This window comes from Neolamprologus multifasciatus, chromosome 3 (assembly GCF_963576455.1).
Source record: "Neolamprologus multifasciatus chromosome 3, fNeoMul1.2, whole genome shotgun sequence".
Taxonomy (NCBI): Eukaryota; Metazoa; Chordata; class Actinopteri; order Cichliformes; family Cichlidae; genus Neolamprologus; species Neolamprologus multifasciatus.
Window position 1 is genome coordinate 36,851,466 of NC_140441.1, and position 13,639 is coordinate 36,865,104.

Genomic DNA, 13,639 nt, shown 5'->3' on the forward strand with positions numbered 1-13,639 from the left:
CCACAGGCTTCAACTGGTTTCTCCCCTTTTGAGCTGCTCTATGGAAGGCAGGTTAGAGGCCCCTTGGATATGCTGAAGGAGAACTGGGTGGCTGGAGTGGCACCGGGGTCTACTGAAGTGGCTTCGACGATGAACATCATTTCCTACATATTGCAGATGAGAGACAAACTGGAAACATACAGAGAACAGGTTAGAGACCATATGCAGAAGGCGCAGCAAAAGCAAAAGGTATGGTATGACAAGCATGCCTGTGAGAGAGAACTAAAGACTGGTCAGAAAGTTTTGGTTCTTTTGCCTACTGGACCAAGTAAGTTGCTGGCTAAGTGGCAAGGACCTTATACTGTGGCCAGAAAAACCAGCCCAGTGACATATGAGGTCATTTGTCCAGAGAAACACAACTCAAAGCAACTTCTACATGTAAACTTGTTAAAAGAGTATCATGAAAGAAACGCCCCAGAACCAGGTGTGAAGCAAATCCTGATGGTACAAGATGTTCAGCCTGAAGACAGTGGCATTCTGGAGGTTGGGGAGGCTGAGATGAGCCCATTCAGAGGCATGCCCAAATCTGAAGACCCTCCTGAACATCTGACTGAAGATCAGTGGCAACAGTTGAATGAGGTGAGGCAATCCTTTCCATCTTTGTTCTTAGACACACCGGGGCGAACAAATGTCATAACACATAACATCATCTTGAAAGACACAAAACCTCTTCGTCTTAAGCCTTACAGGATACCAGAACGGATGATGGAACCGTTGAAGAAGGAGGTTCAGATGATGCTGGAACTGGGAGTGATTGAGCCTTCGAGGAGTGAGTGGTCAAACCCCATTGTACTTGTTCCAAAGAAAGACTCCCCTCAACTACGATTTTGTTCAGACATGAGAAAGCTAAATAGTATTTCCTGTTTTGATTCTTATCCAATGCCACGGATTGATGAGCTACTGGAAAGACTAGGAAAGGCTAGATACATTACAACCTTAGATTTGTGTAAGGGTTACTGGCAAGTGCCCTTAGAGCCATCCTGTAAAGAATACACAGCCTTCCAAATTCCAGGAATGGGCTTATTTCAGTACACTGTGTTGCCCTTTGGTCTTCATGGGGCACCTGCAACTTTTCAAAGGTTGATGGACATTATCCTTAATGGTTGTTCAAAGTTCGCAGCTGCCTACCTGGATGATGTGGTGATTTACAGTGAGTCTTGGGAGGAACACCTGCAGCATCTAAAGGTTGTGATGGCAAAGATCCAGAAGGCTGGTTTGACTCTGAATGTGAGCAAGTGTGCCTGGGCACAAGAAGAGGTGAAGTATCTAGGATACATTGTTGGCCATGGACAAATAAAGCCACAAGTTGAAAAGGTAAAGGCTATACAAACAATTCCCAGACCTAAAACCAAGAAGCAAGTGAGGTCGTTTCTGGGCTTGGTTGGCTGGTATCGGAGGTTTATTCCCCATTTCTCAACCTTGGCAGCCCCTCTTACAGATCTCACAAGAAAACACACTTCTAAAGTGATGTGGAATGACGACTGTGAACATGCCTTCCAATGTTTAAAGAGACAGATTTCTGAAGCCCCTGTTTTGCAAAGCCTGGATTTTTCCAAACCATTTGTTGTACAGGTAGATGCCTCTAATGTTGGACTTGGAGCAGTGCTGGCTCAGGGAGAAGCTGGTGAAGAAAAACCTGTGCTTTTCTTAAGTAAGAAGCTGTTTGACAGGGAGAAAAACTATTCTACAGTAGAAAAAGAAGGACTGGCAATTAAGTGGGCAATTGATTCATTGAAATATTATCTCCTTGGAAGAGAATTTATTCTTCAGACAGATCACCGATCCCTGGTGTGGATGCACTCCAAGCAACATCAAAATGCAAGGATACTGCGCTGGTGCCTAGCCCTCCAGCCATACCAGTTCACCATCCAGCATTGTCCGGGTAAGAACAATCTTATTGCTGACTATCTTTCCCGTTTGCCGGAGATGTGTCGACCAGGAGGGGGGGGTAGTGAGTAATGTTGGGAAGCATTTATCTAACAAAGTGTTTTGCAGGTTACCTCTGTGGTGGCCATCTTGTTTTCCCAGTAAAGAGGAAGCCTGCCTCAATTGCAGCTCTTTTATAGGCCAGTCTATATTATGGAGGCGTGGTCTTTAGAGTATTTAAAGGGAGCAGGAAATGGATTGGGAGCCATTTTGAGAAGTTGTTGTCTGCATGTGCATGATGTTGGCAAGAGACAATAAAATAATTACTTTAATTAAGAGAGTGAAGTCTGATGTTTCCTTCACCACCCCTCACTGCGTAACAAATTTGTCCATCGGAGACGCTTTAAGGTCTCACTGAAGATTTAAGTTCTCTTTAAATACTCAGGTATAACATTTAAATAAGTTCACACAGTGAGACTAAATAAATATTCATTAAACATGCTGACAGTGAGGCAGAGGAGTGTTTCTTCTCCAGGCTGAACTTCACAGTTTTTTACTGAAGGAGGAAATCCATCAGTTTCACTGCTTGATGTTTCCAAGCAGATCCTCCAGAGTCTGACAGCAGCAACTCTGACTGAAGACTTCTGTAAGAAATATTTCCTGTTTACATCCTCTGATGTTCCACTCTGGGTTTTCTTGTATGACACTTTTTTTGCATGAAAATGAGCTCGATAGATAAACTGGACGTGGTCTTGAGCTGGGGTCAAAGTTCAAATTAGGCTCACTTCCTGTTATAGAAGATGATCTTGGTGCTGCTGGGCCCGAGTGTCTGCCGGTGGCTGTTGGTTTGACCTGACTGAAGATCCAGTAAAAATAAAAAGTGTTTTTCTCATTTGCCTCTGGCTGTTTCTGATTTTAAAAAAAAGTTGAAAAGATTTTTTTTTAATCCAATTAAGTCTGATGGCAAGAATCAACATTATTTGTGTTTGTTTGTTTCTTACTTTTAATGTCTAAAAAATGCACTAATAGAATTATGCAAAGAAAGCAGCGACAGCAGCAACGGACATGAAGGCGATGACAATGATGACCACAGAGACCCTGGTGATAAAGGAAAAAAAGTAAATGCACAAAAATGTCACCCAAACAGAAATAATGAGGAGACGAGCTGGATTGTTAACTCACCGTTTCTTAGAGTTTTGTCCTGATGATCTTGCGTTTGGAGCGACGTCTCTGCCAGAGAGGTTTTAACGTGGTTTGGATCTAAAAGTCACGAAAAAAAAATAAAATGAAACTGAAGGTTTGTAATGGTACAGAAAAAACACACAAAACAGTTGGGAACCACAAACATCAACAAAACAAATCTTCTCACCGACTAAAAGTTCAACAACAGCATCTTTCACTGTGCTCCGCAGCTTGGGGATGAAACATCTGTATCTGCCGTTGTCTTCCTCCGACACGTTCAGGATCTTCAGTGAAATGTTCCCGTGTTTCATGTCGTCCATGAACAGCTCCGTCCTCCTGAAGTACGAGGCCATCTTCATGTCGGGGACCTCCTGCCTGTCCCTGTACAGGTGAACGTACTCCACTCGGCTCAGCCGGTCCGACGGGTCGGGCTTCAGGTCGGGTTTGGACCACTCCACCGTCAGACCCTGGACATTGAACATGGGCTCCAGGTGACACGGCAGGATGACATCATCACCCGGAGCGGCAATGATTGGAAGATTTGAACCAATCACCAGAACCTCACCTGGAAACAGGCAGAAAATTAATTATATAACTCTATAAAGTTACACCCTGAAGACCTGAACATCATGAACAGGCCCATGAGTCTTTGTGGCGTTACTGCAGAGGTGGTTCTGGGACTAAATTATTAAATGAAACAAGTCCTCCTCAATATGTTTCCAAAACCAACAGAGAACTCATGGGAGATTTGTTTCACCCTAAAGCCTTGTTTAGTTCTAATAAGTGATGCCGAGTCAGTGGTATTTAAGGAGCCTTTGACCTGGTAAACCTCAGTTCAGAGTTCACATGGGCTGAGGTTGTGTATAAACCTCAGCTCACGTGTCCATAAGGACCCATATGATCACAGGGTGACAGTGACATTGCACATCATAAGTCACAACACCACTGAAGGTTCAATATGTGGGATGCTGTCAGCTTTTATACGTGAAGAAACTGGAATACAAGGTCAATAAAGTCAGGTTCTGCCATTTCTATCTTCGAAAGACTTCAAGAAAATAAATTTCTCTGATCCATAACACTCACTATACATTTGAGAGATTTCAGACATAACCAAGTATTTCTTAGTTTTAGTGATTCCTCTTTAGAGAGACGGACCTTTAGGGATTAACCATGCAAATAAACAGGTTGAGTTTCTGAGTTCTGTCAATTTTGTTGAACTTCTTTTCTTTATCACCTCTTCAAAAACAAAAGCATCCATCAAGTTTTTGAAGGAAGCAACAAGTAACAAAACTGGTTTAACACATGAAAAACCTTCTTCAAAACTGTTCAACATTGCAGCTTTAATTTGATTAATTTGTTAATCAAATGCTGGTGATAACCCTCCCAGGCCAGAGACATGTCAACCGTTAGACATGACAAGGAAAAGCAAAGGGTGCTGATGATTTTTGTTTTATTTCAGCTTCAGTTTAAACAGAATCACCTTTGTCTTCTTTCATTTCTTCAGTCTTTGGGGTACAAGACGAGATGAAGAAACAGCAAGAAGCAGAGAGCGTTTAAAACTACAAAACAGAGCTGTTTTCACATTTAACTCATAACCTGCCTTTGTGGAGGATGTGTAGCACAGCAGGGTAGAAGCCTAACCGATTAACACAAATGGATGTCTGCTTATATCAGGCAATAACTGATTATTGGTGGTTATTCAAACATGATCTACATGGCAGATAAACAACAAAGTCACCAAAATCACCAGAGCTGCTTATATTTGGAAAGTCCAAATGTCATCTAAGCATTTAAAACAAATGAGTTGTTATTACCGGGATGTAAAATGTCACGACGTGCTTTTGTTCAGTCACATCAATTCTGAGCTGATTAACTGATGAAATACTTTACAACAATTCTCCGTGACTCACTGTGGGACGGATACGTATTGAAGCCCGTTTCCACTAAAAAACAACAACAACAACAACAACAAAAAAAAAAAAAAAAAAAAAAAAACAACAACCCAAAAACCAAGTATCTAAAATCGAAATTTCGAGTTACTTTTCTCAACATTTCGAGAAAATAACTCGAGTTATAGATCCTTTTTTTCTTTAGTGGTGGTAACGGGCTTCCATAGATGTGGGATGGGTGGATGGATACGGCAGATGCGGCGTCTAAGTCTCTTTTTTTCAGCGGACGGTTTTAACGTTTACCGGGAGATCTCCACATCTGTCAGATGTTGGTGCCAAACAGCAAAGTATAGCACGTGTCTTCTGTTACACTTTAATCACGCGGCCCTGCAGTATTAACAGAGACGCCAGTCTAACACGTTCACACTCACACTTTCAGCCTGTTCAGTGTTGTCCGTTATAATTAATCCTCTGTGAGCGCTTAAACGGGGGAAAGCCGCTCATCGCAAAGGAGAGCCTGCTTAAATCATCTCGTTGAAACTTCCTTCCGTGTCAAAGTAACTCACTGATAACTGTCATCACTCACAGCGACACGGAGAAGAACACACAGCTGTGAGCTCACAGTAACGTTTACCTCCAGCCAGAGTCCACACGCTGAAAGCCGAGCACAGAATAGAAGTCCACAGCGAGGCAGAGAGTGGGCTGTACACAGACATGGTGCACAGAACACGGAGTCTGTGGATTAATTAATCAAACCTGAGGTTGGCTGTGCTCCTGCCTCGATCTCACTGAATGTATGAATGAATGACCTGTCAGTCTTCAAATATCCAAATACGGTAACGAGCAATGTTCCCCCTAAGCTGCGCGCGTGCGCAATTGCTCACTGCTGGCACGACCTCTGCGCACAGAAAGTCTGCGTTGCGCAAAAAAAAAAAAAAAAAAAAAAATCTTACCTGAATTTAAATTAATATTAAAACTTTAACAATTCTGTTTCGCAGTGTTAGTCGGTGACTGGCTGCTCCCGTATGGGATTAGAACGATGCCACCTTATCCCATAGTCCAGCCAATAATGCGATGGTTGAGATGTGAGAGATTTGCGACGTTTAGCGCAAATCTTGTGTAGTTAGTGTGTAGTGTAGTCAATAGTTTTGTTGTGTGTGTCAGAACAACGACTGCTGAATGCTGCTTTTCCTTTTTCAATCTATACCGGTACACATACCAGCCAAACAATTTGCGTTATGAAACAGAATGATTTCGGGATTTATATGGAAGGGCCGTAAACCCAGAGTTAGATATATAACATTGCAACTACCTAAGGAATGGGGTGGACTTTCCCTCCCAAACTTAGAAAGCTATTTTAAAGCAGCACAATTAAGATACTTAATTTATTGGTGTGATCCGTCGTATGAAGCAAAATGGAAATATTTAGATGTGACACAATTAAAATTACCACTCTAGACAATATTAGGAGATAAAAAATTATATTGGAACAGAAAAATAATTTAAACGAATGGACTAAAACTCCTTTAAAGATATGGTTTGATGAATGCGAAAGCCTTAAATCAGGAGCTGGAATCAAACAACTCAGATGGGTCACACAGGCACTGCCTGAGGTGTCAAATGACTATAAAGGAAGTACAACAACACCTGTGGTCTCTTTAGATAGTATTGACCGTCAACTCTGCAAGTGAATTTATTTTACAACTGTCATTTGAACACTGAGATTGGGGAGCTTACTCGAGTCCCTGAAACAGAACACTGGACATGTTTCACATGCGTCATGCTGAGTCAGTGGTGTGACTCACTGGTGTGACTATGTGGAAATTAGAGGAAGAGATGTTTGTGTTTCTTTAGTTCAGTCTCGTGTTTCAGATCACTTGGTAAAACCATAAAGTCAGCTGACTACAGAGGCGAGGGTGTGGATTTTTTTAAATGGTAAATGTGGAACTAAATGTAAATCTGAAGTAACTGAAGTGCAGCTTTAATGCAAAACACATATCACATAACTGTTGGGAGTTGCTGTCACTTGGGATTTTTATTTGTCTGGTAGAGCAGGAAATCTTGATTCTGGGTGGAGCAGGTGGATGTTTTCTCCTCTCTGTGTAGAAACCAGAGAGAGAGAGTCAGGAGCAGAGAGGCTGCAGATCAGACTGTAAAGATGAATGTTGAGGAGGAAGAAGCAGATGTGTTGTGATGATGTGACGGCATGTTGTCCGAGGTGCTCACAGTATAAATGTTGGAGTAGAAGGACGAGAGCAGCCTGATGTGAGCAGAGAGGAAGCTGCAGGTCAGCACTGCTGTGTTTTACTACATGTTACTGATCTGAGGGAAGAACTTCAGCATTTTCATGAAAACCACAGTGTTCAGTATAAAAACCTGTGTCACAGTTAATGTAGTGTCATTAAATGTGTCGATTCTGTGTTTGGACGACTTCACAGGAAGTCTGACTAAGTAGAAATGGAAAGTTTCCTTCTTGAAGGAGATGAACTTTGAGCTCTACTGGTCAGATTTACACCAACATGGGTCAAACCCAGTCGGACACACAGCAGAGGAAAAAAGACTGACTGGAGGTTTGATAACATCAGGTGTGTCATCAAACCTGTGACACAAACAGCTTTTCTGCAGGTCAGCCAGCAGATGGCAGCGTTCTCTTAAAGAAAAGCTGCATTTGAACTGCATACACTATGTTGATGATTGACGTCAGGTTTATAAGATGCAAACAATAAACAAAGTAAAGGCTCCATTAATATAAATATAGGTTCTCATTGTCAAACGTAACCATGTTACGAGGTAAACAGTGACTTAACATCAAATAGAGGCAAAAAAGAAAACACATTAGTGTCTAAACGTGCTTGAACTTTTTACTTTCACACTCATATTTGCAGACGATTTCATACATTCACATATATCACTGTAACTTTACACTCACTGCAGTAACAAATACATCCATCCAACATTCTTAAATATAAATATTCTTATAATATCTGAGGTAATAAAAACATAAAATATAATAATAAAAAAATAAAAGACCCTGAGCTGGCTAACAGCTGCAAACACATCAGTTTAACTGTGAACCAAAGGAGGTCTGTCATGTTACAGAGCAGCAATAAAGAAGAGTTGGACACAAACATCCTCTGATTTTAGCTCCGTAACTGCAGCAGAAACTACAGTCAGGAGGATTTCTGTCAGTCTGCACAAAGTTTGTAGCTTTAAATGACAAAAAGAGGAAGTTAAGCTTGAACTCTGTATCAGGATCAAACTGCTTCTTTAAATAAATAACTAGAAACAGCCTGAACATTGAGTCCTGACCAGCAGGAAGTTTCAATAATTTAATAAATTAGCTGTGGCTTTAAAAATGAAGACCAATAAATATCTGAAGTTTCAATCACCTTGTATAAGGTGCTCACAGTGCTGTCATATAAAACTAGCTTTCATAAATAAACACAGCATCACAATAAGTGTCACTGTTTAAATTACAGCTGCATTAAACATCATTCACAGCAGGTCATTAACACAGTGCAGTAAAGTAATCAGCTTATAACCTGTTTTTGTAACTTCTTGTGTCTCCCCCACACAGTTTTCAGATGGTTTATTTCCATCTTTCCACCTGAGCTGTGTCACAAATGTTCATGGAAATTTCCTTTAATGCTGTGAAATCCTTCCAGTCCTGCTGTTCGGGAATAATTCACTTCAGTCCAGAACAGTGATGATGATCATTTCTTTTAGAACATTTTCTTTGTTGAGCTCGATAAATAAACTGGACGAGGCTTGAGTCTTCAGCTGGGGTCAAAGTTCAAAGTGTGTTGTTTGCTGAAGCAGAGTAGAAAAGCAGTATAGAAGAACCAGTCAATTTATTCCTTTGAGCAAGGCAGCTAGACTGGTAGTGGTTGTTTTTCTCTCTCATCATCCTCTGGATGCTTCTGTTGAAAAAAGTAGAATAATGAGTCAGTCTGACGACACAAGAAGCAACAACATGTTTGTGTTTGTTTGTTTCTTACTTTTAGTGTCTGGTGAAAAATGTGTCTGGAGAAATATGCAGCAAAACCAGCGAGAGCCAAAACTAATAATAAGGTGACCACAGCGACCGTGGATCGACCTGCTGAAGTAGAAAAGACAAGAAGTTCACCACAAATGCACAAAACCCCAAACAGGAATGATGCAGAGAAGAGTTGGACTGTTTTCTCACCATTTGTTGGAGTCGTGTCCTGAGGATCTGGAGTTTTCAGCGGCGTCTCTGTCGTTGAAGTTTTAGCAAAGTTTGAATCTAAAAGACAAAACAGTCAAAATCTGTTATTAAAATTAGGCTGAAAGTTTGTATTGGGACAAAAACAACTTTGAGTTTGGAACCACAAACATCAACAAAACAAATCTTCTCACCGACTACAAGTTCAACAACAGCAGCTTTCACTGTGCTCTGCAGCTTGGGGATGAAACATCTGTATCTGCCGTTGTCTTCCTCCGACACGTTCAGGATCTTCAGTGAAATGTTCCCGTGTTTCATGTCGTCCATGAACAGCTCCGTCCTCCTGAAGTACGAGGCCATCTTCATGTCGGGGACCTCCTTCCTGTCCCTGTACAGGTGAACGTACTCCACTCGGCTCAGCCGGTCCGACGGGTCGGGCTTCATGTCGGGTTTGGACCACTCCACCGTCAGACCCTGGACATCGAACGAGGGCTCCAGGTGACACGGCAGGATGACATCATCACCCGGAGCAGCGATGATTGGAAGATTTGAACCAATCACCAGAACCTCACCTGGAAACAGGCAGAAAATTTAATCTCCTGAACTGCCAACACTATAGACTGAAGGGCTGAAAATGAGTAACAGCCCCATCAGTCTCTTAATATACGCTACAAAATTTCAGCCATAACTGACTGGCTGTTTGTTGTTCTGTTACAGACTGACTGAGCCTCATATGTCTGTGGCCCTGAAATTCTAACATTTTTAAGTTTTACATTAACAACTTGATTTAATTTGACATCTTTTATTTCATTACTATCATACAGAGTGACAGCTTTGTGTTTTCACTGATTCATGTTGATCTTTTGATAATTTGAAACGGATTATTTAACTGCTCCAAATAAAGAAAAATAAGATGAGTTCGGGTTTAATAACCAACTAATTTAATTTATTTAAATATGTAAACTACAAATCCAGAGTAAACTACAAAACACGCACAAGCACCTGATTGGACGAACGAGTTATGTGGGCAGTCATTCCTGCGTCATCACGTCAGAAAGCGAGGCAGGTTTGTGGAAACAACAGTAGCAGCATGTGTGCGGGCAGAGTCTGCATCACTCCGGATCAATAAACAGTCTTTTAGTTTCGGCTCACCGGACGTTGTGTTTTTCTAACTCTGCTCTTTCTCTCCTCTGACAAACACACGGCTCTTATAACCGCGTCATAGACCTGCTCGGTGAATCATCTTTATCGTGTCCGTTATAAACAAACCTCTAAACTGAGAGCAGTCGCTTCACACAGTCAGAACCTGCCTGACAATCTTCTCGTTTTAAGCTTCTTCCGGTTTTAAAGTAACTCACTGACAGCTGTCACACTGTTAGTGACGGACAACACAGCACAGCTGATAACAGTCAATTCAGCTTATTCACACCCGCCAGTTTGTGATTAAAATTCACTGTAATCTGCACTAACATGCAGCTGGACACGTCGGCTTACCTTGTGCTGGAGTCCAGACGGACAAAGCCGAGCACAGGAGAAAAGTCCAGAGTGACATAAAGGAAGAGTCCTTAAAGTAGAAGTTGTTCAGAGACATGATCGATGATTAAAAATTCCGTTTTCTGACTGAAGCGAGTTTTCTGGAAAGCTGCAGTCCGATCAGTCCCTGCCTGCTTCGAGCGAATTGAATGAATGAGCTGCGAGGCTCACTCGCTGTTTAAAAATAACAGTCTCCGCCTACGGAGCGGTGAAGTCCCGTGATGTGATTATGCAGGGGAAGCCCCACAGTGAAACCTGTCTGTGGCGCTTTATCGTATCACCGAAATTACTCTGTACTTGGATCATTAGAAACTCCGAGTCTCAGTTTGTAACTAATCTGCTCGGTCTCACTTTCTGTTCAGTTTGAAGACTCAAACATTATAATGTGTCTCACTGATCAAAAATAAAAACAAGCGAACCTGTCAGGTGAAGTAAGCGACTGAACTTTCATAATAGAAAAACATGAAAATCATGTTAACAAAAACAAAAACGTGCTGTGTCATTAATGACTCAGCAGTATGTAGCACAGCATCCAGAGACTAACTTGGACATACGACTTTTTAATCAATCTAATAGATACAGAAGGTGACTTTGATCATTTATCTGTGAGATCAAACCTGCAGCAAAGATTCAACGCTGTTTACAATGTTGTGATGATGTAACATCCTCCACCTGCCAGTATAAATGCTCAGACATGTCAGTACAGAGAACAATGGAAGCTCTGCTGGTTAAACTGATGCTGGGAGCACTGCACTCCTCCTTATATGCTATTAGTCAATACAGATATTGTACAGCTATCACATCACTGCTAATAATAACCATAATTATAATTATAATAATATATCTGTATTTATAAATGACAGACTAAAGAGGAGTAATGACATATAAATGATGAATTAAGCACATTTTAATCTATGCTTAATAGTGGGGCATTAATATATAAAGTGCTACCATTATTTTTAATATATCTAAAATAAAATCAGGACTTGTACTTCTGAGTTTCTCTGACAGTAATTAGATGGATGAATTCTCAATAACAACATTGATTAGCTCCACAGAAGCTCAAACAATACGAAAATCCTGACTTCCTTGACTGGAAGCAGATGACGTGTGCTATCAACAGCAAAGCTCATTAGGAATGAAGTCTCACTCTCACTTCCTCTTCCAGCACATGCGTTTAGCACAGAATGGGCGTAGCTCTGCTGAGAACTAATCTCACTGCAGGCGGCCTGGACAATCCTGGATTATTATAGTGAAATCAACTTCAGTGGGTTTTTACTGTAACACATGCACTGGTTTACCTGTCTGTGACATTTGCCTTCTATACAACAATAAGTGATAATAATCAAAAGAAATAAAACTAGCAGTGAAACCAATGAAAATGAAATGTTTTTAAGCAATAAAAACAACGTTGAAATAAGAAAATTTGCTCTGGAAATAAAAAAACTCTGATAACGACGACCACAGAGACCCTGCATCAGTCTGCTGATGTAGGAAAGACAAGAAGTTCACCACAAAAACCCAAAAAGAAATGATGCAGAGAAAAGTTGGACTGTTTTCTCAACTTAATGTCTTCTTTACAAAAAGGTAACATTTGACCTATTTTCATTGGCTAATTCTGACCAATCACACAGGTGGACCAAAAATCCTCTGCTGCGCGACCTCTGAACCTAGAAGAACCTTAACTGTGCACTGCTGTGGATGCTGTTTGCTGTAACACTGACATGATGTGTGAGTCTGTAGTTTTGGTTATAGTGAACCTGCCTCCTGTTTATGAGATATTTGTAGCAGAAGTCAGAGGGAATAAAAAAGGAAAGAAAAAAAAAAACGTATTTGCCATGAAATTTGAGTGTTTAGCAGTATAAATATAATCTTTATGCCAGATCAGTGTGTGAGTACTGGGCTGAAGTGAGGATGACGTCACTTCTTGCAATGTGTCTGTTTTGAGCTTTCTATCCCTGATATTCTAGCTTCACCTGATTTGAACCAAAAATTTAAATTTAGATTCATGGTTAAAAAAAGGTCACAAAAAGCGTTTCAGCATCTGATCAGTTTGAGAAGAATCGGCAGTAATGTTCAGTATGTTTCCAGCAATGGATCTGTTTCATCAGTGGACTGATTCTTATTTAACAGAGACTCCTGGAGACTCAGAGCACTTTATACAACATTCATCCAGTCACACATAAACTTCTTCTATACTCGAGCGCTTTTCATCTTTCTAACATTCTCACCCTGATGGATGCATCAGGGTTAGTGTCTTGCAGGATATTTAGGACATTTATTTTAGCAGTATAAATGATTCTTTATGGCAGCTCAGTATGTGAGTAATGGACTAAAGTGAGGATGACGTCACTTTTTGCAGCAAATAAAGTTTTCTGCTGAAAGTGGAACAAACGAGTGAGCAGACAGAGCTGGAAACTGCTCCGGTTTCAGTTTATCCTTGTAGGCACAGAGGAGGCTTTTATTGAGGTATTTTAAAGAGTGTGCAGCTCTCTCTCTCTCTCTCTGCTGATGAGAGTGAATGGAGCTCACCCACCTGTCTCAGTCTTTCTTACTTTCTCACATCTTTCTGCCATTCAAAACAGGTATTTATATTTTATTTATATATTTGCATAATATCCGGTTGATTATTATTTTTCACTTTTGATACCAGTGTTAAAGGGTAGTGGTCTCCAACCTTTTTTGCGCCACGGACCGGTTTATGCCCGACAATGTTTTCACGGACCGGCCTTTAATGTGTCGCGGATAAATACAACAAAATAAAACTAGTACCGGTACCGAAAAAAAAGAAGATTTATTCATAACACACGTGAAAAGACCCAGGAAAACAAAGTTAACGATAAAAACGATAACAAAATAACACTGAAAACTGATAAAAACCCTGAAAACCATACGTTTCACACCTGAGCCTCAACTCTCGCGGCCCGGTACCAAACAGCTCACGGAC

General features: G+C 40.9%; 2 protein-coding genes across 4 annotated transcripts in view; both read right to left on the reverse strand.

Annotated features, from left to right (window-relative positions):
- The window catches only part of LOC146522951 (myelin-oligodendrocyte glycoprotein-like), a 29,349-nt gene extending 23,487 nt beyond the window's left edge, over positions 1 to 5,862 (reverse strand). The window contains exons 1-4 of one of the 2 annotated variants that reach the window (XM_085142290.1): positions 5,611 to 5,787; positions 3,275 to 3,652; positions 3,088 to 3,165; positions 2,288 to 3,003 (exon numbers count right to left, since the gene is read on the reverse strand). In XM_085142290.1, coding sequence (XP_084998416.1) covers positions 2,909 to 3,003; positions 3,088 to 3,165; positions 3,275 to 3,652; positions 5,611 to 5,692 — 633 coding nt within the window. In that variant the 5' untranslated portion in view covers positions 5,693 to 5,787 and the 3' untranslated portion in view covers positions 2,288 to 2,908. Of the gene's footprint in view, positions 1 to 2,287; positions 3,004 to 3,087; positions 3,166 to 3,274; positions 3,653 to 5,610 lie in introns of those variants that run through there. The other variant, XM_085142236.1, reaches the window with a different exon arrangement.
- A 1,984-nt stretch (positions 5,863 to 7,846) lies between these two features.
- Positions 7,847 to 11,573, reverse strand: LOC146522952 (myelin-oligodendrocyte glycoprotein-like). Of its 2 annotated transcripts, none has more exons than XM_085142527.1 (5): positions 10,654 to 11,573; positions 9,354 to 9,731; positions 9,163 to 9,240; positions 8,975 to 9,072; positions 7,847 to 8,896 (listed from the first exon to the last, which is right to left on the reverse strand). In XM_085142527.1, exons 1-5 carry the CDS (start codon positions 10,748 to 10,750, stop codon positions 8,849 to 8,851), a joined length of 699 nt encoding a protein of 232 aa, XP_084998653.1. In that variant the 5' UTR covers positions 10,751 to 11,573; the 3' UTR covers positions 7,847 to 8,848. The 2 variants fall into 2 exon arrangements, with proteins under 2 accessions (XP_084998653.1, XP_084998646.1); XM_085142520.1 differs by having other exon boundaries at positions 8,975 to 9,075; positions 10,654 to 11,572.
- Between the last annotated feature and the right edge of the window lie 2,066 nt (positions 11,574 to 13,639).

Excerpts from the sequence above, each read along its gene's own strand:
- LOC146522952 (XM_085142520.1), bottom strand. The coding sequence starts at position 10,750 with ATGTCTCTGAACAACTTCTACTTTAAGGACTCTTCCTTTATGTCACTC. Across the intron at positions 9,732-10,653 it reads CGTCTGGACTCCAGCACAAG|GTGAGGTTCTGGTGATTGGT; the intron begins GTAAGCCGACGT and ends GCCTGTTTCCAG. Across the intron at positions 9,076-9,162 it reads GGACACGACTCCAACAAATG|CAGGTCGATCCACGGTCGCT; the intron begins GTGAGAAAACAG and ends TTTCTACTTCAG.